General features: G+C 41.0%; 1 protein-coding gene across 1 annotated transcript; it reads right to left on the bottom strand.

Annotated features, from left to right (window-relative positions):
• Positions 1-11,154: 11,154 nt before the first annotated feature.
• TRIM34 (tripartite motif containing 34) lies at positions 11,155-27,708 on the bottom strand. The gene is made up of 8 exons (XM_074401022.1): positions 27,621-27,708; positions 19,456-19,947; positions 18,728-18,823; positions 17,830-18,060; positions 15,419-15,441; positions 13,311-13,411; positions 12,975-13,001; positions 11,155-12,645 (listed from the first exon to the last, which is right to left on the bottom strand). The coding sequence occupies exons 2-8, from the start codon at positions 19,873-19,875 to the stop codon at positions 12,080-12,082; spliced, it is 1,464 nt and encodes a 487-aa protein (XP_074257123.1). The 5' UTR covers positions 19,876-19,947; positions 27,621-27,708; the 3' UTR covers positions 11,155-12,079.
• Positions 27,709-27,917: the final 209 nt, after the last annotated feature.

Here is a 27,917-nt window from a genome sequence, read left to right as displayed (position 1 = left end):
TGTGGTTTTCAGAAAATTAAACAACTGAGTACTTTTAATAACTTCACTTATTTCTAGTACATAAGTGGCAATCCATTATGGTGTCTTTTTCTTGTTTTGTTTTTGATACAGGGTCTGTCTCTGTCACCCAAGCTGAGTGTAATGGCACAATCTCAGCTCACTGCAATCTCCACCTCCAGGGTTCATCCTCCCATCTCAGCCTCCCAAGTAGCTGGGACTACAGGTGCACACCACCAAGCCCTCGGAATTTTTTGTATTTTTGGTAAAGACAGGGTTTCGTTATGTTGCCCAGTCTGGTCTTGAACCGCTGGGCTCAAGCGATCTGCCCACTTCACCTTCCAAAGTGCTAGGATTACAGGTGTGAAAAGGCCATTCCCAGCCTCATTATGGTGTCTATTAATTTTTGATTCCCTTTCATTGTGACTGAAATCAATGATTTTTAAGAATATGTAATAGTTTATTTTCAAAGTTCTTATTCTCACTTTGTTTTAAGAAATAGAATAACTAAATTAAGAATCAGGTTTTACTTATAGAAAGTTTTATATTTTATTTTATTTATTTTTTTTATTTTTGAGACAGAGTTTCACTCTTGTTACACACGCTGGAGTGCAGTGGCACGATCTTGGCTCACTGAAACCTCCGCCTCCTGGGTTAAAGCAATCCTCCTGCCTCAGCCTCCGGAGTAGCTGGGACTACAGGTGTGCGCCACCATGCCCAGCTAATTTTTGTACTTTGAGTAGAGACGGTGTTTCACCATGTTTACCAGGATGGTCTCGATCTCTTGAGCTCGTGATCCACCCACCTCGGCCTCCCAAAGTGCTGGGATTATAGGCGTGAGCCACCTTGCTCAGCCTATAGAAAGTTTTAAAATAAGTGTCTATAAATGGGAAAAAGATCTTTCTTCATCACTTCATAGCTGCCTAAATTGTTTCTTGTATTTCTGAGTGCTCTAATTTTAAATTTTTTCTTTTTGCTGAGTTTTAAAAATGCATTATGCACAGTGATGCGTATAATGTCAGAAGTACATGTGGCATTTCTCAACAGTGGTATCCATAAGTGAAGTGTGAGCACAGGTCAGCCTCACTCTTTTTATTAAGGTAAAAGGGCATGGTAATTTTCATAAATGAAGAAAAACATACTTGCTCTCCTTGTTCAGTGGGGAGAATTATTTTTGCCGTGGATGTTTATGAAGGGCATGGTAGGATCCCTGTGTCTATTGGCATTTTTATTTCCAACTCTTTCCCAAGTTTTTAGACGAATTTTTTTTTCTTTAATGGGCTGTCTCATCAAATTGTCTCTGCTCTTGACCCTGCTTGGTCACAGAAATGTTAAGGTCTTTGTGGTAACTTTAGTCAGAGGAGGGATTCCCAGGTGAATATTTTCAGTGATTTTGTATGTGTATGCATATACGCCTGCCTCAGCACCATCCAGGAAAACTGAGGAGATTGAAGCTATACATTTTCCCTTTGACCTCTGCCTTCCTGTCACCCAGTGCTCTGAAGATGGAGGCTTTCACTCATTAGAAACAGTCTGGACTAACTTGAATTATTGACAAGTGATTCTCCCAGGACACTAATGCCTTTTTGTTTCCTGGAAAACCAAGTCCCACAGTTCAGGATGAAGTACTCAATTACAAAACAATAAAGACTTGAATTTGTATATTCAACAGAAAAGATCTGCACACTGAAGGATTCTTTTAAACAGATGTTCCTGGCCCTAGTAATGAATCTCTCAGCTGAAAATAATATGAGGTTTATGAATTACTCCGAGCTATACTCCCTCGTCTCAGTAAAGGGCTGGAGAAGGCAACCAGTGCTCAAAAAGGCTAATGGACATCAACTGTGGATTTTCTCTCTGTCTGTGTACCAGTTCTAGGGTGTTCCCCTCTCCGTGACTTCCAAACCTCTGAGTAGCAATTATGTCATCTATTCTGAGACCTCAGGTCTATGATGGACTATTAATTAGGCATATTCATGTTCTCAGTGTGAGGTGAGTTCTCTCTCAGGAGAATCTCAAGGCACAAGGAGCTTTCAGATGATAGGATTATTCAGACAATGTGTAGGCATTGTCTGAATAAAATAAAGTCATCACCAAACGAGGATCAGAAATTGTAGACATGGGAGCAAGAAATCCTCACTGGAGTAGACACAGGATCTATACTCTTTGGTATGGTACTCCAGGGACCTTTCATTTTGGCTGAGGATGACGCTTGTCAACGTCTTCATCCATGTTCTCCAGTGCAGGGTCTGTTTGTAATCTCAGACTCATGGTTGCTACTATGCTCTGTTGTCCCTCTTTCCAAGCTATGTACCCTCCAACTCAAGTGACTCATTTGTCTCTCTGACGTGGGAAGTAGGACATTGCTTTTCTTATCAGTGTAACTTTGCCACTGAGAACCACTGAATACATGGTACATTCCTAGACCCTGTATTAGCCAAAGGATCTCCAGAGACACCATATATCTATATCTAAAATGAAAGAGAGAAAAAGAGATTGAATGATTTTTAAAAAATTGTCTCATGCAAATGTGGAAGTTATCGAGTAAAAAAAAAACAAAACTGCAGGATAGACTCATGGAAGAGTTGATCATTTTAGGTCCAGTTTGAGAGCAGTCTGGAAGCAGAATTCCCTGTTTTGGGGGAGCACCTCTGTATTTTTTGCTCTTAAGGTTTTTAGCTGATTGAATAGGGTCCACTCATTTTAAGGATAATCTGCTTTACTCATAGTCTACTGATTTAGATGTAAATCTCATCTAAATATATTCTGATGGTAACATTTAATCTAGGGTTTGATCAACTATTTGGGCACCTCATGGTTCCTAGGCTCTCAATCAGTTTCTAAATTTGAGCCAGTTTCTGGACTCGGAACCTCACCAGTGAAGAAAAGCTTCAGTCCTCCAGAGGAAGAACCCCACTACATTGCCAAAAATTGACACTGTTAATCTTTCTCTCAGCCTTCCCCAAAGGGAACTATGACTTTTCACTAGAGTCATTGTGCATTGGGAAAAATATTAAATAAACCTTTGGGGGGCTTATTAGACCCTGGTTCTGAACAGATACTAATTCCAGGAAACTCAAAATGTCACTGTGTCTCACCAAACAAACTAGGCACTCATGGAGGTCAAGTAAACGACAAAGTTTTAGCACCGTTTCACCTCACCAGAGGTCCAGTGGGTCTCAAATCCATTCTATGGTAATGTCCCCAGTCCCCAGAATGCCTAACTGGAATAGATATATTCAGCAAATGGCAGAATTTTCACATTAGTTCTCTGACCTGTGGAGTGAGAGCTTTGTGGTTGAAAAGGCCAAGTGGAAGTCGCTAGAACTGCCTCTACCTAGAAAAATAGTAAGCAAAAAGCCATAGCATATTTCAGAAGCGATTGCAGAGATTAGTGCCACAATCAAGGTCTTAAAGCAACCAGAGGTGGTGACTCCCACCATATCCCCATTTAACTTGCCTTTTTGTCCTCTGCAAAAGACCAGTTCATATTGGATAATAATGGGAATATTGTAAGCTTAGCCAGGTGATGAATTTAATTGCAGCTTTTATACCAGATGTGCTATGATTGCTTGAACAAATTAACACATCCCCTGGTACTTGATAGGCACTGTTAAACTGGCAAATACTTATTTTTTACATATCTTACGGTAAAGATCACCATAAGCAGTTTGCTTTCAGATGGCAAAGCCAGATATAGGATGTACCTAAGAGGTATATTAATTCATCAGGACTACGGCATAATTTAGTTCACAGGGATCTTGATCTTTTTTTTCTTTTTTTTTTTTTTTGAGGAAGAGTCTGGCTCTGTTGCTCAGGCTGGAGTGTAATGGCACCATCTTGGCTCAGGGTAACCTCTGCCTCCCGGGTTCAAGCGATTCTCCTGCACTAATCTCCCAAGCAGCTGAGATTACAGGCACCCGCTGCCACATCTGGCTAATTTTTTGTATTTTTAGTAGAGACAGGGTTTCACTGTGTTGGCCAGGCTTGTCTTGAACTCCTGACCTTGTGATCTGCCTGCCTCGTCTTCCCAAAGTGCTGGGATTACAGGCGTGACCTACCATGCCTGGCCCTTGATCATCTTTTCCTTCTGTCACATATCACACTGATCCATTACATTAAAGACATTACGCTGATTAGATCTAGTAAGCAAGAAGTAGCAGCTACTCTAAACTTATCGAGAAGACACTGTGTCTCAGAGGGTGAAAAATAAGTTAAGCAAAACTGCATAGGCCAGCAGTCCCACTTCTGTGTAAACTCGGCTGGAGGGCACAGCTTTTTCTTGTCCTGGGAAATATTATCCCATTCGACCCCCTACCCCCATGCCACTGGTAGTCAGGCAGGCAATACTTGCTAGACCTTGCAACCCAGTGGTCCCGCATCCATGTGAACTCAGCCAGTGGTTGTTGTCCCAGGGAGCACCTGACTGCAGGGTGGGAAACCCCATCCATGCCTGCTGCTAATAACCAGGCAAGCAACACATGATAGAGCTTCCAGGCTAGTGGTCTTGCTTCTGTGGGAACTCAGCTAGTGAGCACAGCCTCCTACTGTCTCAGGAAGCACCCGGATGGCACAGCAGGTGACCCCCACCCACCCTCACCACTGGTAGCCAGGCAAAACATGCCTGCTAGAACTCTAGCCCACTGGTCCTACTTCTGACTGAATTTGCTAAGGAGGGCAGCCTCCTCTTCCCTTAGAAACACCCACCTGGAAGGGATGGCAACTCCACCCACCCTCACCTCACATAGCCAAATGGGCCACACCCACTATCACTTCCAGGCCAGTGGTCCCACTTCTGCCTGAACTCTGCAGGCAGACACATTTCCACGATTCCCTAGGAAGCACGTGAACAGCAGATTAGGACTGACAAAACAAGAAGGCAGCTTGTCTGCCAACTGTAGACAAATTCCTATCAAACTACCAAAGACATTCTTCACAGGCTAGAAAAAACTATTCTAAAATTCATATGAAATCAAAAAAGAATCCAAATAGCCAAGGAATTTGGATGCAAAAAGGACAAAGCTGGCGGCATCACATTACCTGACTTCAAACCATATTACAAGACTATAGTAACCCAAACAGGATGGCACTGGTTTAAAAGCAGACATATAGACCAAGACCAATGGAACAGAATAGAGACCAAAATAATGCCACAACCCTACAACCATCTGATCTTCAACCAAGTCGACAAAAGAAAGAAATGGAGAAAGGACCGCCTATTCAATAAATGGGGCTGAGGTAACTAGCTTGCCATATGCAGAAGATTGAAACTGGACCCCTTCCTTATATCATATACAAAAGTCAACTCAAGATAGATTAAATAATTAAATATAAAACCTAAAACATAAAAACCCAGAAAGATTATACCATATACAATTCTTGGTAATACCCCATTCTGGACACAGGCCCTGGCAAAGATTTCATGACAAAGACTCCAAAAGTAATTGCAACGAAAACAAATGTTGATAAATAGTTTCTAATTAAACTTAAGAGCCTCTGCACAGCAAAAGAAATTACCAACAGAGAAAATAGACCACCTACAAAATGAGAGAAAATATTTGCAAATGATGCACCTGACATATGGTTAACATATAGGTTTTATAAGTAACTTTTACAAGCAAAAATCAACCCCATTAAAAAGTGGGGACAGAACATGAACAGACACTTCTCAAAAGAAGACATACACGTGGCCAACAAGCATGTGAAAAAAATGTTCAACATCACTAATAATTAGAGAAATGAAAATCAAAACTACAGTGAGATACCATCTCCCACCAGTCCAAATGGTGTTTACTAAAACGTCAAAAAATAATAGATGCTGGTGAGGTGCAGAGAAAAGATAATGCTTATACACTACTGGTGGGTATGTAAATTAGTTCAGCCACTCTTAAAAGCAGTTTGACAATTTCTCAAAGTACTCAAAGCTGAATTCTCATCAGACCCAGGAAACCCATTATTGGGTATACACACAAAGGAATATAAATATTCCTACCATAAAGACACATGCACATGTATATTCATCACAGCACTATTCACAATAACAAAAACATGGAAACAAACTAAATACCCATCAATGATAGACTGGATGAAGGAACTGTGGTACAGATATATCGTGGAAGGCTTGATGTTCTCACTTATATGTGGAAGCAAAACATTGAATACATATGGATACAAAGAAGGGAACAACAGATATCGGGGCCTACTTGAGGGTGGAGGCCTGGAGGAGGGTGAGTATTGAAAAACTACCTATTGGGTAATATGCTTATTATCCAGGTGATGAGGCAATCTGTACACTAAACCCGCAAAACACACAATTTACTTATAAAACAAATCTACACACATACCCCTGAACATAAAATAAAATTAAGAAAAAACTGCAGGGATCTTCTTAGTGAAATTTCTAGGGATCCAGTGCTGTGAGGTATATGGAAATATCCCTTTTAAAATGAAAAGGAAATTGTTGTATCTGGCCATGCCTACAACCAAAAGAGAGGTACAATACCTAGTGAGCCTCTTTGGATGATGGAGGCAATATGTTCCTCATTTTGAGGTGTCACTCCTGTCCATTTGCTAAGGTACTTGAAAAGAGTAAGATTTGAGTGGAAACTGGAATAAGATAATGCTCTGCAGTTGGTACAGGCTGTTGCCAAATCTGCTCTGCCACTGGGACCACATGATCAAGCAGATACAACGGTGCTTGAAATGTCAGTGGCAGATAAGGAAGATTTTGAAGTATTTGGCAGGACCCTATAGGTGTTATCTTCTGCTCATTAACTACTGTCTTATTCAAGAAACAGCTTTTGGCTTTCTATTGGGCCTTGGTGGAGACTGAACACTGAACTAGGGCCACCAAGTTACTAAGTGACCTATCTGGCCATCATGAACTAGTTATTAGCTGATCCATCAAACAACAAATTTGGATGTGCACAGCAGCACTCCAACACAAAATGGAAGTGTTATCTATGTGAGTAGCCATGAGCAAGCCCTAAAACTAAATTTAAGTCACACAAAGGAGTGGCTCAAATGCCCTTAGTCTTCACTTCTGCTACCCTATCTGCTCTCACCCAGCCTTCAGCTATGGCCTCATGGAAAGTTATCTGCAATCAGTTGATGAAGAAAGAAAAAACTCAGATCCGGTTTGCAGATGGTTCTTTATGATATAAAGGCATCACCTGGAGGTAGACAGCTATAACACTAAAGCTTTTTTCAGGGATATTCTTGAAGTACCATGGTGAAGGAAAGCCCTCCCAATGGGCAGAACTTTAAAAAGTAGTGCAACCTATTGTTCATATTGCTTAGAAAGGGAAACAGTCAGACGCATGATTATATACTGAATCATGGGCAACGGCCAATGGTTTGAATAGATGGTGAAGGAGTTGGAAGGCTACCTAGTTGCACATTGACTACATACTGCTTCCATCATGGTAGACGCAGCATTTTCTCCTCACTGGCATAGACATTTACTCTGGCAGAGATTCACCTTCCATACACATGACGTTTCTCCAAGAACTACCGTCCTCAGACTTATAGAATGCCTTATTTACCACCATGGTTTTCCACACAGCATTGACTCCAGTCAAGGAACTCACTTCATAGGAAATAAGGTGTAGCAAAGGGCCCATGTTTATGCAATTTACTAAACTTGCTATGTTCCCCATCACCCCGAGCAGCTGGCTTGATAGAAAAGTGGCCCTTACAAGACAAACTAAAAGCACCACTTAAGTGGCAATATCTTCCAGGATTGGAGCAAAGTTCTTTAGGAGGCCATATATCCTCAAAATCAGTGACCAATATATAGTGCTACTTTTTCCATAACTAGGATTCACAGGTCTATAAATCAAGAAAGGGGTGGAAAGGGGTGATATACCACTCACTTCCATTCCTAGTGCCTTGCTAGCAAAATTTCGCCTTCTACTTCTGTAATATTATGCTCTGCTGGCTTAGCGATCTTAGTTCCTAAGGGAAGAATACTTCCACCAGTAGACATGACAATGATTTCATTGAACTAGAAGTTAAGACAGCCAGCCAGTCACTTTGGGTTAAACACCTCCTTTTTTTTTTTTCTTTTTCCTGAGATGGAGTCTCGCTCTGTCCTCAGGCTGGAGTGCGGTGACATGATCTCAGCCCACTGCAATTTCCACCTCCCAGGTTCAAGCAATTCTCCTGCCTCAGCCTTCTGAGTAACTAGGATTACAGGTGTACGCCACCATGTCTGACTAATTTTTGTATTTTTAGTAGAGACGGGGTTTCACCATATTGACTGGGCTGGTCTCAAACTCCTTATCTCATGATCTGCCTGCCTTGGCCTCCCAAAGTGCTGGGATTACAAGCGTGAGCCACTGTGCCCAGCCTACCCAGCCACTTTGGATGCTCATGCCTCTCAACCAACAGGCAAAAAGAATAGTTACTGTGCTCACTAGTTAATTAATCCTGGCTATCTAGGATACTTAGAACAACTACTCCACAACAGAGGTTAAGAAAAAGTGTGTCTGGAGTACAGGAGATCCCATAGGATACCTCTTAGTATTATTGTGCCCTGTGATTAAAGATTCAGCTCAGGCAAGATGACAAATGGCCAAGGGCCTTCAGAAATGAAAGTTTGGGTCACTCCATCAGGTAAAAATAGCTATCACTCGAGGTCATTGCTGAGAGCAAAGAGAATACAAAATGGCCAGTGGAAGAAGGTATCCTATGAATAGATATTGGTAACATTTTATAGATAATGTGCTGTAAGAAAACAGTGTGGCTGGTGTTACATAATAGACATCCTGAATTGCTGGTCCTTGTGGCTACCTCTCCTGATATGTCTCAAACACCCAGGAGCCAGGTCTTGCAACCTCACTTTCTAACCATCTTTCTGGTAACCCACATCTATAGCAATAATGTTTCCACACATTAAATCTCTTTCTAAGCCACCAAAGTTTAGCTTTGTTTTAAAATCCATTATTTCTTCATGTCCTATGAGCTTAAGAAGGTAGAGAGGGAAAGATTATTTTATTTTGGAAGAAAGAAACTGTGCTTCTGAGAGGTTAAGTCTGTCCCATGGTCACACAGAGAGTAAGGGGGAAAGGAACATGAGTACGTTTTGTCTGGTTCTAGGGTCAAGAGTCTGCCCTCTCCCATCTCAGGGAAGAGAGTTCAAGTGCATCAATGGGGTGAAATTATAGGACATCAGTGGTGTCTGAGGGTTACAAAGTCAGAGGTTTGGGAGTTACTTTTTTTCATTCCTAGGAGTGAGAACTTGATTTAAAGAAGCTAAAAATGTTTCCCAAAGAATAAAGGGAAGTGTGTTGAGCTTCTCATCTAAGAGGAATGCTTCAAATGTGTAAAGGTGAGAAGAGCTCGAACAACTAGATCTGCAGAAGTCTAGTGGTGGCAGGTGCTAAATAGGGAAGAGAGCAGTTTCCAGGAGCAGGTAGAAGAGGTGAGGATGGATATTGTGTGCTGATGATATGATCATATTTGATGGGGAATAGCCAAGAGACTGTTTCATGCTATTACTCACAAATTCATTGTCCTACTACAGTCCCCTCCTCTTCCTCTATTCTGGAGAAAAAACACACGTCAGTGCTGACTCCATTGCATGTAGTCAACATTATGAACTTTTATCATTTCAGAGTGGACAGACATTCAGTGCTTCTGTGGTAAGACATTTCCAGATAAGATATGCCTGTGGATGGAATTCTGGGAAGAAACATGAGGGTGGTTGGTGTATTTGGGGATATATGTGTTTGTGTATATATATGTATATTTACATGTGCATGATATACATTTATATGTATTCTACATATATAATCTAATACTTTATATGTATTACACATATGTATGCATTTGTATTATCTATGTAATTATAAATTACACATTATAAATATACACACATATTAATATATATATGCAGTGTGTGTGTGTGTGTATATATATATATGTACTTTCATAAGACTAGATTTGATGAAGAGAGTAGTTGTCAGATCTGGGTAAAAGTCCTATCATCAAGGCAAAGAACAATGAGAATGTATCTAGAGAATCAATATGCAGTGAGTAAAAGTGAAGCTTTTCCCAGACTTTACCTTTGTCGAGCCTTCTCTGTCCCCACTCTCTTCTGAAGAAGGAAAGGTAGGGCTCTCTTTTTTCCTCCCTGATTGTTGAACTGACACAGAATATTAGACTTTCAAAAGTACTCTTATTCTATGCAATGGAACACATATAATTGTATAATTTTTACATAATTATTGTGGTTCTATGAAATTTTCTGCTTCTTTCTGATTGTAAGGTTGTTAATTTTAACTCATTCATTTTACAGATTTAAAACTTAGCATTGAATTGTGTAACAACATTTCATAACTTTTAAGTGATCTATAACAAACCACTTTTTTCACACTTTTTTTTTTTGAAAGCAAGTCTTGCTCTTGTCGTCCAGAATTGAGTGCAGTGGCACAATCTTGACTCACTGCAGCTTCCACCTCCTGGGTTCAAGCGATTCTCATGTCTCAGCCTCCCAAGTAGCTGGGATTACAGGGGCACACCACCACGTCCAACTAATTTTGTATTTTTAGTAGAGATGGGGTTTTGCCATTTTGGCCAGGCTGGTCTTGAACCTCTGACCTTATGTAATCTGCCATCTTGGCCTCCCAAACTGCTGCTGTGAGTCACAGCACCCAGCCTATCACACTTTTTTATTGTTGTACTAAGTTAAAATTTTTTTGACAAAATTTTTATTCCAACATTAGCAGGAGCAGGAATATCACTGGCAAGAGTGGGAACAAAAGAGAGAGGGGAGAAAGTGCTACACCCTTAAATAACCAAATCTTTCATGAACTCACAGCAAGAATGTATTCATTACCATGGGGATGGTACTAGGCCATCCATGAGGCCCCCATGATCCAACCACCTCCCCCTAGGCCCCATCTCCAACACTGGGGATTACATTTCAACATGAGATTTGGGCAGAACAAAAATCCCAACCATATCAAGGATTATAGTTAATATTGTATTGTATATTGGGAATTTGCTAAGAAAGTAGATTTTATATGAACTTATCACCTGCTTCCCCCAACACAAACTATATGATATAATGGATGTATTAATTTACTTGGCTGTAGTAATCACTTTACCATGTAAATATATATCAAAACATCATAACATATATCTTAAATATGTACAGGAAAAATAAGAAAAAAAAAAGCCCTATTCTCAGTATAAAAAGTTCTACAAAACAAAACTAGAAGTGGAATGGTCTTGACAGCGGAGTCTGGGAACCTGAAAAATAAGACTTCAATAAAATCAACTACTATTCCTCCGTAGGGCACAAAACTATTGCACAGGACATTACCACAGCTTATACTTTTTAGTAATCATGAGAGCAAATATTTATTATGTTCCAGACACTAAATTGGTGCATTACATTTAGAGACATCTAGTTTTACACAATGATCTTAATAGTTAGGTTCAGTCTTTTTTTTCTTTTCTTTCTTTTTTCATCCAGCCCAAAATGTCAGGTGCAGGCTTAAATCACAATTTGTATTTCAGATAAAAAAATGAGAAAGTATTCAACATGATTAGAAAACAAGAGATGGGGTTTGAGCTCAAATACTCTGGACATAAAAAATCTCTCTGAATACACATATTGATTAGATTTTTCTCTACTGATTCCTTGATGTACCTGGGATATCCTGAGCAACACACTGACATACTCTGCAAGAACCTTCAGTTGATGCTGGTGGTCGTCATGGGGTGGTTCCTATGAACCACCTAGGTAGCATGTATGGTGGCTAACAGGCTCTGGGCCTCTTCACATCAGTGATAAAGCAAAACACAGAGAAATGAGAAGGCAAGGATATTATATCAATACTGCTGTGCCTTTAAGAGGGATTAGGTAACTTTCTCTGAAAATATGAAAAAGAGTCAATGAATAAATAAGCATCTCTCATAACTCAAGCCAAATATACTGTACATCTCAAGGATGAGTGAAAGTTCTAAAGTAAGGAAGGGAGACCACAAGGAAGCAATGGTCTGAATGTTACAGATAAGTCAGATACAGGAGATGAGTCAAGACAGAGGGTTGTAGGTGAAGAAATGAGAAAATTCAAGAGCTTGGTGGGCACAGAGTCATGGGAGCTGGACACTTCCAAGGATTGAAATATGGATATACAGGCTGAGAAAAGCAACATTTAGAGAACTTATAAATGAGGGAGCCATGGCTTGTGACATTGAAAAAGGAGACAATACCTGCATCATAGTCTAGGAAAACCCCAACACGGCAGGGAGGCACAGCCATGGAGAGAGTCAAAACCTCAGAATCAGAGGACAAAGACTGCTCAAAGGCCCTATACTTACATTTATTCTCTAACCCTATAACCCAGTAGCCAAATAGAGGCCTATATTTGAAGTAAACATTTTGATGATTTGCACGTCTTCTAATGACATACTTTATATTGCGGGAACGTGTTCTACAATATACCCCCAGGATCCAGGCAGTTTTCTTGGACACATCCACTTCCCAGTAATGTTTCCCTGAGGAGAAATATTGGGATCCCAAGATACCAAAATTATCACACTTAAAAGGCCAAATTGGCACAGATATCACTTGTCTCTGATCTTCTGAAAGGACAAGATTCAAATTCAGGTTGACTGGATTCATTGTGACATCCACTGCAAGAAAAAAAAAAAAAATATATATATATATATATATATGTGTGTATTATATACGTATATGAATATAATAATCTATGTGATATATATGATTAGATGACAGATATGGAGTAAGTTTATCCTATGAAGGAACTTGGGAATTGACTGAAAAACGTGCATTGATGAATTATGGGAGGAGTAAAACACTGGAGAAACGTATTATGCAAATATTTTGGGAGGCGCTGAGAGTGAATGAGGCTAAGATTAGAGGATATCACTGAAACCACAAACCACAAACTTCTGAAAGGTAACTGGAACACAGTTATTTAAAGACTGGAATGTTTTCTTACCCCAGTAGCATCGGACAGCTGTCAGTTCTGAAATAATAAAAGATTCGGTGATGCTGATTAGAAACAAAAGAGTAAGCACTGATACCTACCTATTGTTTAAAGTAGGGACAGGGGAAGGGAATACCGTGAAGCTTTGAGCTAGTGAATTAAAAGATAAACCAGAGACCTAGCCATTTTCTTTTACATATAAACACATCCTCTTTATCACAGAATATTCCTTATTCTCTGACCTCCCTCATCTCTTCTGTCCTCAATTTTAAGTCATCCCACCTAGACAGTTTATTACCTGACACCACAACAATCCCACATCCACGGTCTTTATCTGCTTCTCCTCACCTCTAAACATTTGCAGCATCCTACTCAGATCTGGAGCATGGAATACAGTCTTCAGTTTCTGGGAAAGAGTTTTTGGCTTTCTCAGCCTCCAGATGTCACTCCTAGGGATGACAAAAATTTTTTAACCCCCACATCTCTCAACCTGTGTCCATCACTCCCACACCACTGGTTTCATCTACTTCACATCACTGATGCACTTGAACCCTCCTTCCTGAGTCTGAGGAGGACAGAAGAAAGAGCCTGACCCTGGAGCTAGAAGAAACATGTTTGTGCCTACTCTCTCTCTTATCCTCTGGGTGACCTTAAGAAGGTCTTCATTTCTTGAAAGCAGTTTCTTACTTAAAAAAATGAAATAATTAAATGCTCCTTTGATGTCTAATGGAAACAGTAAAAAATTGGATAAAATAATGCATAGGAAAAGACTTTGCTACCTTTAGAAACGGTATGTGATATGCGGAAAACTCACTGCATCTCAGTGGATCTTCTGGCAGGGGCCGGAGATGTGGGTTTCTGGGCAAATCAAGAGTGACGCTGCAGATCCTGACTGTGATATGGGGTTCTGCAGGGAAAGCCTGTGAGCCTGTGCCCTAGTTCAAAGCCTGAACTCCAGTGGTATGGACACATTTGAGATTTCAGATTCTCTAGGACACAGAAACACTTGGCAAAGGAGAAGTTATGATTACCTAACTAAAGATGCCTAGAATTTTATGTGTTTGTAAGAAACTTGATGTTTTCAAGTGGGTTGGCAACTTTAGACACAAGGACTAAATTTTTCCATAGGAGCTTCTAAAGTGTGTAAACAGGTGGAGATCAATTATTGTCACCAGAGTCAAAGTCACCATCCTGAGGCTCGAGTCTGTTTTTCAAAATCTAAAGAAAACCTTGTGAGGTCGGGCACAGTGGCTCACGCCGGTAATCCTAACACTTTGGGAGGCTGAGGTGGGTGGATCACCTGAGGTCAGGAGTTCAAGACCAGCCTGGCCATCATGGTGAAACCCCATCTTAAAAAAAAAAAAAAAGAAAACCTTAGGGCCGGACATGGTGGCTCACGCCTGTAATCCCAGCACTTTGGGAGGCCGAGGAGGGTGGATCACAAGGTCAAGAGATCGAGACCATCCTGGTCAACATGGTGAAACCCCATCTCTACTAAAAATACAAAAAAAGGCCGGGCGTGGTGGCTCAAGCCTGTAATCCCAGCACTTTGGGAGGCCGAGGCGGGTGGATCACGAGGTCGAGAGATCGAGACCATCCTGGTAAACAAGGTGAAACCCCGTCTCTACTAAAAAAAAAAATACAAAAAATTAGCTGGGCATGGTGGCGCGTGCCTGTAATCCCAGCTACTCAGGAGGCTGAGGCAGGAGAATTGCCTGAACCCAGGAGGCGGAGGTTGCGGTGAGCCGAGATCGCGCCATTGCACTCCAGCCTGGGTAACAAGAGCGAAACTCCGTCTCAAAAAAAAAAAAAAAAAAAAAAACCAAAAAAATTAGCCGGACGTGGTGGCACATGCCTGTAATACCAGCTACTTGGGAGACTGAGACAGGAGAATTGCTTGAACCCAGGAGGCAGAGGTTGCGGTGAGCCGAGAATGCGCCATTGCACTCCAGCCTGGGCAACAAGAGCGAAACTCCGTCTCAAAAAAAAAAAAAAGAAAGAAAAAAAGAAAACCTTGCATAATGATATGGTACCTTCTTTTCCTGAGTAAGCAAAGTAAATATAAAGGAGCTATCTCCATGCCCTATTTTAGGATTTGACAAGGTGCTCCATGTGATATGACAAACATATATAAAACAAAAAATCCAGGGCTGGATACAGGACAGAGGATGAATGAAACGAGTCAAGTCACAAGAGTCTGACAGTAAAAGCTCTCATCCTTAATATCCTTTCTGGCTCTAGCTCTCAACTTCAACCACTGAATTTACTACTATAGGATTGAATCTATTCTTAATACTTATGGAAAACTCAAATTTTCATCTGGAACCAGCAATTTAAGGTAATACTACATCCAAATTTTACTACTCTGGAAGATTTCTTTCTTCTGATTGACTACCTAATATTTACAAACACTTCTTTATAACTCACAAGCACCACTCTTGACCACCCATACTCACCATTTCACGATTCCACTCATGTCCTAGAAAGAAAAGAGAAAACATGAGTCAAAGTGTGTAAAGACTAGCATAAGACAAATGAAAGAAAGAAGAACAATAGAAAAAAATGGAAAAATCAGAAGTAAGTTATACAAAAGTGTCAACAAAATTGGCAAAAATTTACCTAGACATACCAAGAAAAAGAAATCAGGAATGAAAGATGAGATATTACCATTGACCTCACAGAAATTAAAAGGATTATAAAAATGATGAACAACTATATGCTAACAAATTAGATAATCTAAATGAAATAAACAAATTCCTAGAAATATAGAAACTATCAATACTGATTAAAGAAAACATAGAAAATATGAATAGGCCTAAAACATGTTAAGAGATTAAATTGGAAATCAAAGACTTCCTACAGAGAAAAGACCTTACCCAGATGGCTTCACTGGTGAATTCTGCTAAAGGTTTAGAAAGAAGTAATATCAAAACTTCATAAACTATTTCAAAAATATAGAAGAGCAGGAAACACTACCTAATTCATTACATAAGACTTATTCTACCCTGATAAAATAACCCTAATAAAAGAACTAAAGACATCACAAGAAAAGAAAAACATAGGCCACTATCTCTTATGAATATAAATACAAAATTCTCCAACAAAAATACAAGAAAATCAAATCCAGCAATCCAGCAAAAAGATTATAACTAAGGCCCAAGTAGAACATATCCCAGAAATGCCAGGTTGGTTCAACATTAAAAAAAAATCCATTTGCCATTCTTTGAAGTTAACATCTAGATGTGAAATGTTAAACCTACAGCATTTATAATTTTTGATATTTCAATATTTTTTTAAGTTCCAAGTGACCAAAATAGCAACTAAGACTGACTTAAATAGGACAAATGCCTAGACAAACGACATAAACACAGTGTTCTTTTGTGAAGGTGGCGCTTCAAAGGGTTCTGAAGAGCTTAGGGAAGAACTATAAAAAAGGGCCTACAGAATCTTTTTGCTTTTGTTTTTACTGAAATGTAGTTCGAATACCACAAAATTTGCATTTTATAGTACATAATTTAACAGGTTTTAATATAATCACAATATTGTGTAACCATCATTGCATAGAAAACTCCAGATCATTTTCATCACTATAAATAGAAATTGTGCACTAATTAGCAATTACTTCCTATTTATTCTTCCCCAGAGCCCTGACAACCACTAATCTAATTTCTGTATTATGGATTTGCTACGTATAGACTTTCATATAAATGGAATCATACAAAAAGAACTTTGTGTCTGTCTTCTTTCAGTTATAATGTTTTCAAGGTGCATTCATGTCAGCATGTATTATTACTTCATTATTTTTCATAGCTAAACAATATTACATTGTTTGAATATAACACATTTTCCTTATCCATTCCTTAGTTAAGGAGATTTGAGTTGTTTTTATTTTTGAACAATACTGCTGTGAACTTTCATATATAAGTTTACGCAGAGATATATGTATTCAGTTCTTCTAGGTATGTATGTAGGAATGGATGGCTAGGCCACATGAGAATTCCCTTTAAGTTTCTGAGCAACTGCCAAGCAGTTTTTCTAAGTAGCTTTACTATATTTTACATCTATACTAGCAATTCAAGAAGATTTCAATTTCTTCATATCTTCCCCAATACTTGGTATTGTCCATCTTTTTTGATTATAGCCATCCTAATGAGTGCAAAATATGTTTAGGAACCTCTGTTCCAGAGTAATCTTAAATTTAAACAAAAAGAAGAAGACAAAAGGAAAAAGGAAGAAAAGAAATCTGGAATATAAGCACCGGAGACAAAGGAAACAATTCAACAAATGAAAATCAGTTACTCTCCTCCTTCATTCCAAAACTTAAAAAGGAAATATTTAGAAATTTATCAAAGAAAGGGAAGCACTGTCTGTCCAGATATTTGTCCATCTCTCTCGCCAAAAGGCTCAATATCCCATCACTTCACATTTAAAAAGAATTAACAGGGAACATCTGCAATAACAAATAAGTATATTTTAAACTTAAATAGAACACATTTCTTATATGTGTTTGCTCTTAAACCTGAAAATGCATCATGTGTTTACCTGTGACTAATCTGAGTAAATAGAAGTCTGACAAAAGCCTGACACTAGATCACATATAACAGGGGCCTAGTGACTATAACTAGATATTATGGCTCTTCTCTGCAAGGTTAAGTGTATTCCTTTACTTCATAAATTAACAATAATGTAACATTGCCCTAGAATGCCTATATTCATTCATATCCACGACATCTAGAATGGATGATAAATGGGCACTGCAAGGCCAAAGAAACCCCTTAGTGTCACCACCAGAATGAGAACCCCAGGACACAGAAAAAAAGGTAACAAACTGTGTTTCCAGAATCTCAGATTGAGCGATCCTTCTTACCTGCAGCAGCTCCACTGTTGACCACTGACTCCGACACTCCACATCTGAGATGAGCTCTCTCACCAACTGCTTCTGCTGAACTAGATCGTCTTCAGCCTCTGCCAAGTTATCCAGCGTCTTCTTTTCCTCGTCTTCCAATCTTTTCAGCTCTCTCTGCTCCTCACTATCTAGGATTCTTCTAAGCTGATCAAATTCTGTTTGTATCCTTTGTTTCTCAGTTTGTATCTGATACTGCAAGGATGGACAAGAGAGAGATGTAATAAGTTTGTCGGGCTGAGGGCCTACTGTGTAAGGGATGAGAAGCCAGTAGGGAGTTCAAACCAGCAAGGTAGTGAAAGGAAGCAATAGTAGTATTTGGGGGAAGCTGTTTTTTCCTACTATTTTTTTTTAGTACCTACCAAAGCAATGATCTCAAACTGTCTTATCTAGGCCAACGCTGAGACAAAATGTAAAACATAGTAAGTCTTAGCTTCTAGACAGCTTTCCTGGATATTCATGACTGCCTCCCTTACCATACTCCTAATTTGAATCTTGAGGAAAACCTTAGTCCTTAATCTAGTGTCTTCCACCAGAAGTAGCAGAGCCTCATTGGAAAAGAGCAATGGAACACAGTATTTGCTAGCCTTTCTCATCACAGAGTCTATCTTTGTGCTCAGTACTATTTGCTAGCCTTTCTCATCACAGAGTCTATCTTGGTGCTCAGTACTAGGTATGTGTGTGTAAACTGTAACATGTCCACTGTCCAGCCTCCACCCCAAGCAGGGACAGGACAGAGAAGAGAACTAATCAAATGGCTGCAGGACTCATGCAATGTCAAGGAACCAAAAGAATGAGGCCTCCTTGGACTAAGGTCCTGTCAAGATTCCTGTCTCAGAAATCCTTCAGAATCTCCTCTTGCCTTCCAGGAAGTTTTCTTTTCTCTGATGTCAGCTTCCAGCTTCTCAGCTTCCTCTTCCTCCTTCCTCAGCCTCTTGAGGATTGCATGGAGTTTCTCCTATGAGAAAGGAATCACATCAGAGTCAAGCTATAAGCTTTCTCAGTATCTGGATAGAGGACAAAGAGGAAAGAAATCAAGTTGAGATGAGAAAAGAGCAATTTATCATAACTGTAAAGCTGGTGATTAGAATCTATGACATGTGGGAAAATTTGAAGAGATGAATGTACTGTTTATTCATTGGTGATGAAAGTCACTACCCCTTCAAGAGGAGTAGCCTGATTCTCTCTTTCCTAAGAGTAAGTATTTATCCTGCCAAAAGGAAAGTCCTTTCCTCTTATCAATGTTCTTTCCTCATTCAATCCACAATGTTCCTCAGAAATTATCCTGCTTAGAGAAGCAAGAAAGCTAACTTTGGGAAGGAATTTATCACTCATATAATGAAAAAGGAAAAAACAAAAGTCTCTCACTCTTGGCTAAGAGACTGTACTCCAGGATCATCTGGTATGTAAATAAAAGGAATAGCAGAAATGTACCCCAGGCATTGGAAGCTGAGCATAGGGTGAAAGATGTACATGGAGAAGATCACGGGACTCAGGACTATGGTGCCACAAGGGGTAAAGAAGGATGGAAAGGTGAGACTTCCACCAGCTACCATCTTCTGCCCCATGTCCCTCCATCTAGGGCCCTACCTGACATTCCTGGACTACTTCCTCCATGAGGAATGTGTGGTGACCACGGTGTTCCTGAGACCGTTCACAAAGCCAGCAAATGACCTTCCTATCCTCCTTACAGAAGAGTAGAAGTTTCTCTCCATGACGATCACAGAGATCTTTCTTCCCATTGTCTTGACTCAACTTGACTTCCCTGAGTCTCTCCACTATGCTGACCAGATGCTGATTAACCTGTAGATTTTCAAATGAGTAGCTGATACCACACACAGGACAGCTGTTTTTTCCTCCCGGGCTGGTCACTGCCTCCTTGTTGTTCACAGTGATGCAGGCTTGGCAGAGGCTGTGGCCACAGCCTAGACTCAAGGGTTCTGTCAAAAGTTTCAGGCAGATGGGACAGGTCACCTCCTCTTGCAGGTTAAGCAAGATTTTTGAAGCCATTGCACTGCTTCCCTGGCTTCTCTGGTTCTAACTCCTGAGGTTCTCTCTTCTTGCTTGAAGACCCCTGGATGGCTGAGAAGATTGAAAGGGGAGGTATAAGAATAGTACAAATAAAAAGCATTATAAGTGCACACACATCAAAGACTGGCCAAGACTGCACTACCGAAAAACAAAAAAAGATGAGGAAGAGAAACCAAAAATGTCTGAAAGTCATCTGGGCAAGCTATTAACGCCTCAAGGCTTTTGCACTTTTTCATTGCTAGAATTATCCTCCTGTTGCTATTTGCATGACTTCCGTTTACACTTTTTTTTTCAGCTTTTCCTGACATGTGCCTTTATCAGAAGGGTCTGCTAAGACAAACAACTATAGCACCACCACAAACTCATCATTCAGTGTACATTTGCATCTTTTATTATCACCATCTATCTTTAAATGTCTACCTCTTCTTTCTAAAATACAATCCACACATAAATTTGGCACTTTTGGTTTTTTTTTTTTTTTTTTTTTTATTGCATTAGCTCCAGTGTTTAGAACACAGTGAAGTACAATGTTTGATAAATATATTAAAAACTTTCCCATCTCTCCATAGATGACTAAAACCTTCTTATCGGTGTTTCATTTTTTTTTTAATTCCATTATTTGAAAATTCCTCAATAGCTGGACTGTGGAATCCCAGACGTGGTTTTCAGTGAAGAAGTGCTCGCCTCCTAACACACCTACCCACACAGAGTCCTGCCATACACTCACACACTTCCCAGAGATACCCACAGACAGCAATGACTGCAATATGGAGATTTAATTACCAGTTCAATTTAGAAATGACTTTGGCCTATTCATTCCTCCTCCAAAAATTCTTGAGAAATAAGAGTACTCCAGAGGCAGGGTGTTCTGGCTCACATCTGTAATCCCAGCACTTTGGGAGGCCAAGGTGGGTGGATCACCTGAGGTCAGGAGTTTGAGACCAGCCTAGCCAACATAGTGAAACTAAAAATACAATATTAGCCGGGTGATGTGGCACGCGCCTGTAATCCCAGCTACTCGGGAGGCAGAGACAGGAGAACTGCTTGAACCCGGGAGCCAGAGGCTGCAATGAGCTGAGATCACGCCACTGTACTCCAGCCTGGGTGAGACAGAGCAAGACTCCATCTCAAAAAAGAAAAAGTGAGAGTACTCCCTTTCTTTCAGATGAATAAATAAAATTAAATGACTTACATAGATTATTCAATTTAATAGGTAGAATTGGATTGAACATAATAATCTCAGGGTTCTCTTTCAGAGGTCTCCATGTTACTTCACTTATTTAAACAAAGAAAAGCAGAGGTAAAGCCTGAAAGAAGTAGATTGAGATCCAGTGTGATGAGTATAGAAATAGAGGAAACCAGGTAAGTTAGGAATTTCTGGGGGGTCTTGTGTTTGCAGATGGTGTGGTTGATTTTATCTTGGCCTGAAAGCATGTTATAATAGGAACCCAAAGGTGTGTATTTGTTGGGAGTTACACATAGATCACAGATTCATATCAATGTCAGATCACTGAGGAATAAAAAAAAAAATGAGATGGCTGTTGGTCATGGGAGAGATATCCCAACATACAAGGGGAGACCACATTTTGGAGCAATGAAGTCCTGTCTGTGTTAAATCCACATCCACTAACTGAATACCAATTATTCATTTGTTTATTTAGGAAATTCTCACTGAAGACACATTATCTTCAGTGATTAAAATCCAGGAAATGGATTAAAATCCAAAGTTGAGTATGAACAGATGGTATTAGCCAGAATAAAGTAAATAATCACCTAAAGAAGACAGAAGCTAATTATATAATCATTCATAAAGTGTAAAATGGTAGGTGTAAAAAATACCATCATACAGAGGTATATGTTTTTGGAAAATCAGATAATTTGCCAAATAGAGGACTATCCAAGATATCTTGCTTAGATAAATAAGAGTTTAAATGAAAGCTGAATTATGAGAAAGGAATACAGAATGAGAAAGAAAAAAATATTTTAGGTAGAAGGAATCATGTAAGTGAATGCCCCATTCAAGGAGGACAAATCATCATACCATCTTCAAAAGTTTTTGAATGTGTGGCTAGGATGCAAAAAGCCCTAAACCCTTGGCATCACATGGACCTGGAAGAACCTGGATATGTGACACTTCCTAAATGAAGTAAAAGCGCCAGTCTCTTTACAACAAATGGGAGGTAAGGGCAGGGACGGGAGGTTGCAGGATGAGTTAACAGAGGAAACAGAGAAAAGCAGATGAGGGTGAGAAATAGAGTGAGGTAGAGGAAATAAGACTGGAAGCCAGACTAGACATGTGGGGAAAAAAGGTTATCATTAGGCTTAAGTACTTTCTTTCCGTAAAAAAGACATAGCCATCACCTTCCCCTGGTATATTATATTATATTATTTGTTTTGTTTTGTTTTGGTAAGCATAGACCCCAGCTTTCACAAGAGGGTTGAGAATCTTGTAACAAAACATTCTCTGTAGGGCCCTGGAAGCTATGCTTATGGTCTTTACAAGGGACTCAGTCTGTTGATGTAAGGTTTACCTAAGCTATGTTAGTTTCACACACATCCACTTGGTCTTGTACCACCATAAGATTCCTCACTGAGAGCTCACCTGAAGCGGCCCTGCCTGCCTGCATGCTGTGTCTCCTGTCTTGTATTCCCCCTGAGGAGTTAAATTGCGTGAGTCCAAGTAGCAAAACAAACCTACAATTATTGCTTGTGGTCAGTCAGAGGGTAATACCACAGTGTGGTGGCATGGTGGTACAATGCCAGTTCTCAGAACCTGAAGTTGGTTTAGACGAGAAACCATGAGGCAAAGGGAAAAAGGGTCGATCTCAGTAGATAGTAACATTTTGATACTTACTCTAGTAGACCGAATTATACCCTCCACAAAAATACGTTCACTTATGTGAATGTGACCTTATTTGTAAATCACATCCTTGCAGATGTAATCAAGTTCAAGTTAAGATGAGGTGATACTGGATAAAGACAGGTCCTAAATTTAATGATCTATATTCTTATAAGGAGAGCAGAGGACATACAGACACACAGGAAAGAAAGCCATGTGACAATAGAAGCAGAGATGGGAGCAGCACAGATATAAGCCAAAGATGCCAAAGTTGGCTAGAAACCACCAGAAGCTAGGTGCGAGGAATTGAACCGATTCTCACATAGTATCTTCTGAAAAAATCAAGTTTGCTACTATCTTGGTTTTGGACTTCTGGACCCCTGAGCTGTGATAAAAATCCCTGTTGTTTTAAGTCATCTAGTTGGAGATAATTGGTCACAACAGTGCTAGGAAACGAATACAACTGAAAAGGTTTGATAGTGAAAGAATGAAAGATCTGTGAAGTGTGACAACTCAGGAATCTTCCCCACGCTTGGCAAAAGGATGGGGTATGATGAAAGCTGTATGGAGATAAATCTAGGCCTTGAGACCTGTCTACTCCTCTAAGGTCAAAAGACCTTAAAGAGGAAAAAAGCCTGAAAGTTAGCTGGCGAGTGTAATCCAGCCAACAGTATAGGTACTAAAAATCACACAAAAGCAATATGGTGGTAGCCCCCTGGCTACAATGACCATAAGTCAGACCAGGCTCTGATGACTAGCGATTCCAGGAGTTTACATGATATAAGATTTGCCCTTGTTTATGGCTAAAACTATGAGCCAAGCACAGATGTGGGTTTTTTTGTTATCTTTTATTCCAATTCGTATCCAACCAATAGAGAGAAATACCAGGGGGCTCCAGGAGAGGAAGTAGTAGAACATGCATTCTACCAAGGCTGCGACTTCATGTTCACAGTGAGGCTGCATGTATGCCAAAGCTGTTGCCACCATAGTGGCAAAACAATGAGAAAAGTGCAGAGCAGTCAGGGTCCCACATGTGAGAAATGACTCCACCACTTCTCATTGGGGCCCAAGCCCAGCAGCCGTCAGGGAGGTAGAGAAGGGAACGTGAGTGTCCTCGGCCTAACGGAACTCCCAGGTTGCCTGGTTACCACAGCTGCCAGACGACTGCGCCCTTCATTTGAGTCTTCTCCTAAAATCTGATTCCTAACACCTGGATATGATAATGCAGACTCTAAGTCTCTGCAGATTAGATAGTAAAATTAGAGTGTCTCTAAGAGTGACTTTTAGGGGAGGATGTCTTTTCAAGTTTCTAGACAATAACCTAGACAATTCTTCTGGTTCCTTAGTCAGAAACTGCCAATAAGGAAAGTAGAGCCTGTTTTGACATTCAGAGGCCGGGAGATCTCAGAAACATCACAACATCTCCTCCCCATTCTATAAACAGAGTTCTTGCTTCAGCTATTCCTTAAAATCCAGGGCTCAATCTGTACTACAATAACGACTCTCTCCCCAAGAGCTGACGCATTCTGGTCAATAGATTTCCAAAAAGTTATCTTTTAACACAGAATCATTTTTATTAATCAACCTGTAATCTTATCTTTTTCTGTCTGTTACTTCATGAGAATATGCTGAGTTTTTTTCAAATTAGTTCCAACCACCTCAACTCTCACCACTCCAACAGAAATCACCTGAATTCAGGAAATTGTTCTCCCACTAGTCTTGCTGATCCTATCATTGCCCTTCTTCTTCTTCTTCTTCTTTTTTTTTTTTTGAGATGGAGTTTCACTCTTTTTACCCAGGTTGGAGTGTAGTGGCACGATCTCCGCTCACTGAAACTTCGGCCTCCTGGAATCAAGTGATTTTCTGCCTCAGCCTCCCAAGTAGCTGGGATTACAGCTACATGCCATCATGCTTAGCTAAGTTTTGTATTTTTAGTAGAGACAGGGTTTCACCATATTGGCCAGGCTGGTCTTAAAGTCCCGACTTCTGGTGATCCACCTGCCTCAGCCTCCCAAAGTGCTGGGATTATAGGCGTGAGCTACGGCACCTGGCCATCATTGCTCTTCTTCACTCTACTCCCATCTCTGTTCTTACATCAGTAGACAGAGTGATCACCTTAAAGTGACATGATTGACATCATGTCACTCTTCTGTTCAAACCCATGCCATCCAGAGTGAGGCCAGACTTCATAATGGTCCACATCACACAGCCCTTCCCACTGCCTCAATCCTCAGAGCTCATCTTTTATTCCTCTCTCTTCACACTCCCATCTCAATCTTCCATATCTACACTGTTCTCTGTTTAAGCCCACGGAAAAACCACTAAGGCCTTTAATTTCTTCACATTCTTAAGATTCTATTCAAATGTAGTCTCCTTACAATGAAATCTATTTAACACTTTCATAAAAACTATTTAAAGCTGGCCGGGCACGGTGGCTCAAGCCTGTAATCCCAGCACTTTCGGAGGCCGAGGTGGGTGGATCACGAGGTCAAGAGATCGCATGCCTGTAATCCCAGCTACTCAGGAGGCTGAGGCAGGAGAATTGCCTGAACCCAGGAGGCGGAGGTTGCGGTGAGCCGAGATCGCGCCATTGCACTCCAGCCTGGGTAACAAGAGCGAGACTCCGTCTCAAAACAAACAAACAAACAAACAAACAAAAACCAACTATTTAAAGCTGCAAGGACTTTATGAGGTCTATACAGAGTCCTTACCCTAATTTAACTTCTTAAAGATGTTACTCCGGCGGGCGCGGTGGCTCAAGCCTGTAATCCCAGCACTTTGGGAGGCCGAGGTGGGTGGATCACGAGGTCAAGAGATCCAGACCAACCTGGTCAACATGGTGAAACCCCGACTCTACTAAAAATACAAAAAATTAGCTGGGCATGGTGGCTCGTGCCTGTAGTCCCAGCTACTCAGGAGGCTGAGACAGGAGAATTGCCTGAACCCAGGAGGCGGAGGTTGCGGTGAGCCAAGATCGTGCCATTGCACTCCAGCCTGGGTAACAAGAGCGAAACTCCTTCTCAAAAAAAAAAAAAAAAAAAAAGATGTTACTCCATAGTATTAGTCATCTTCCTGGGTACGCTATCATTTATTGATATGGTCTATGATTGCTTTCTAATTAAAATGTAGACCTCCATGTATATTTCATATTTATTTATTGAATGGTGGATGGATGTTAACTGCACATTTTCACACCAGCAGCCTGCTTTGTAATCAGTTTTATCCCATATGTTGGGCCTTGTGCCTGACTAGATGCATCTGGGAGACAGGAAGTAGGCAGACATGAATTCTACCCAGGAGTATGGCAGAGACACAGAAAGGCAGTTACAGTGAACTCTGAAGGGTGAGAGCAGAGGCCAGAACGGCATGTGTCAGAATATCTGCAACGTATCAATCAAGGTACAAATTGCTTACAAATGAGCTTAAGATAGGACATACTCTATGTCAAATTCTTAACAAGAAGATTAAATCTGTGGGTGCCTTCTGAGCCCACACTAAACAACTTCTGTTAAGCAGTTCTGAGCAAAGAAAAACAGTTAAGAAACTGAGGTTACAAATCAATGCAAAAATGTGTCTAAAAGGAAGAATGATGAGGAGCAAGTTCTAAGACAGGTGAAGACGCTGGTGGCATGTGGGTTACTGAAGTAAGCAGGTGTTGTAAGGCCGTTTGCCTCACCAGGAGCTCGGACACACCCTCCACTCTCGGCGCCCCAAACCAACGTCACATCTCTGCTCCCGGTACCAGGCTCTGCACTCAGTACCTAGCTCCCCCACCGTGGCAACACACCCACCTCTGCACTCAGCACCAGGGTCTGCACTCAGCACCAGGCTCTGCACTCAGCACCTAGCTCTGCACCCAGCCCCAGACTCTGCACTCCACACCTAGCCCTGCCTCGTCGCCCCCGCGACCCGCCAGCCAATGGCGGCAAACGCCGTTTGAATCTCGCTCCCCATAACCAATCAGAGCACCCTGCTCCTCCCTCGCTATAGCTATATAAACCCTAGGCCTTAGGAAGTGAGCCCTACTTCTCTGGCCCCTTTCCGCGAGAGCATGGAACGTCGCAGGGAGCTGAATAAACTGGCATTTAATTTTCTTCTACTGGCCTCTGTTTCCTCATTTTAAACTCAGCAATGACCCTTGCAGGTATGTTCAGGGACGTGCAAAGAGAGCCCTGAGACGGGCTGCAGAATGACGCAGGGTAAGAGGGAACAGAGTGGTGTGCAGCAGTCAGATAACTCAAGCTGCTGCTGTCTGGCAGGCCAAGGACTGAGGATATGTGAGGATGGCTACAGAAAGCGCCTTAGTGGTTGCCAGGAGGGCAGCGAAAAAACCCGCTTCAGTATTTCCCGTGGTCATGCCATTCTGATTCCATTCTATGTAAAGCTGCATACTAGGAGCTCAGACCTGCACAGGCTTGGAAAACAGACCTCCTCTCACCACCTTCTCTTTTGAGAGAGAAAGGGGTGGGAAAGAAGAGATCTGTTCATCTCTTTTTTTTTGTTTTTGTTTTGTTGTTGATCTCTTTAAGACAGAGAAAGAGAGAGGAGAGAATTCAGTTTCCTTTGCAAGGTAGAAAATCAAGACTATAGAATAGGAAGGGAATGGAAACAGATTCAGCCTGGAGGGAAAAAAAAAAAGAACTCACTCCAGAAAACAAAGGAGGCCTTCTGCCTAACACTCCTTTCAAGGCTGTCCCTCCCCAGACTCTTGGCTGCGATCAGAGATCAGATCAGCCTGCGCTCAAAGCAGGAAGCTTGCAAGCCAGCCTTTGCTCCCAACACCGCAGGGTAGCCTCGGGGCCACAAATCAAATTCCCCTAACTTCATTCAGAACTTTTCTCCTAGAGTCGCATACCCTGTACCCCCCACAAACCTCCCCACACACCTTCAGGCCAACAGAAATCTCGGGTCCTGGTTGAAGAGGTGAAGAAAAGCCAGGGTGGGTGTGGTCAGGATCCATTTAACAAATGAAGTTCCTCCCCTTGAGAAGTCCCTCCCTCCTGAGCAGGAACTGGCTGAGAAATGAAAGTGAAATTTTTAGGGCTGTCAGTAAGAGAGAAGGGCGAGGAGCGTCCAGGTGAACTGGGCTGCGTAGTCCTGTAGAAGCTCTGGACAGAAGGGCATGCTCTCTTAATCCAGTGATTCTCAAGGGCGGAATGGAGGCTCTGCACTAGAGGGCACA

Source organism: Saimiri boliviensis, chromosome 6, assembly GCF_048565385.1.
Source record: "Saimiri boliviensis isolate mSaiBol1 chromosome 6, mSaiBol1.pri, whole genome shotgun sequence".
NCBI classification, from domain to species: Eukaryota; Metazoa; Chordata; class Mammalia; order Primates; family Cebidae; genus Saimiri; species Saimiri boliviensis.
Note: the sequence above shows the minus strand (reverse complement) of the source record. Positions and strands in the feature narration are given on the sequence as shown.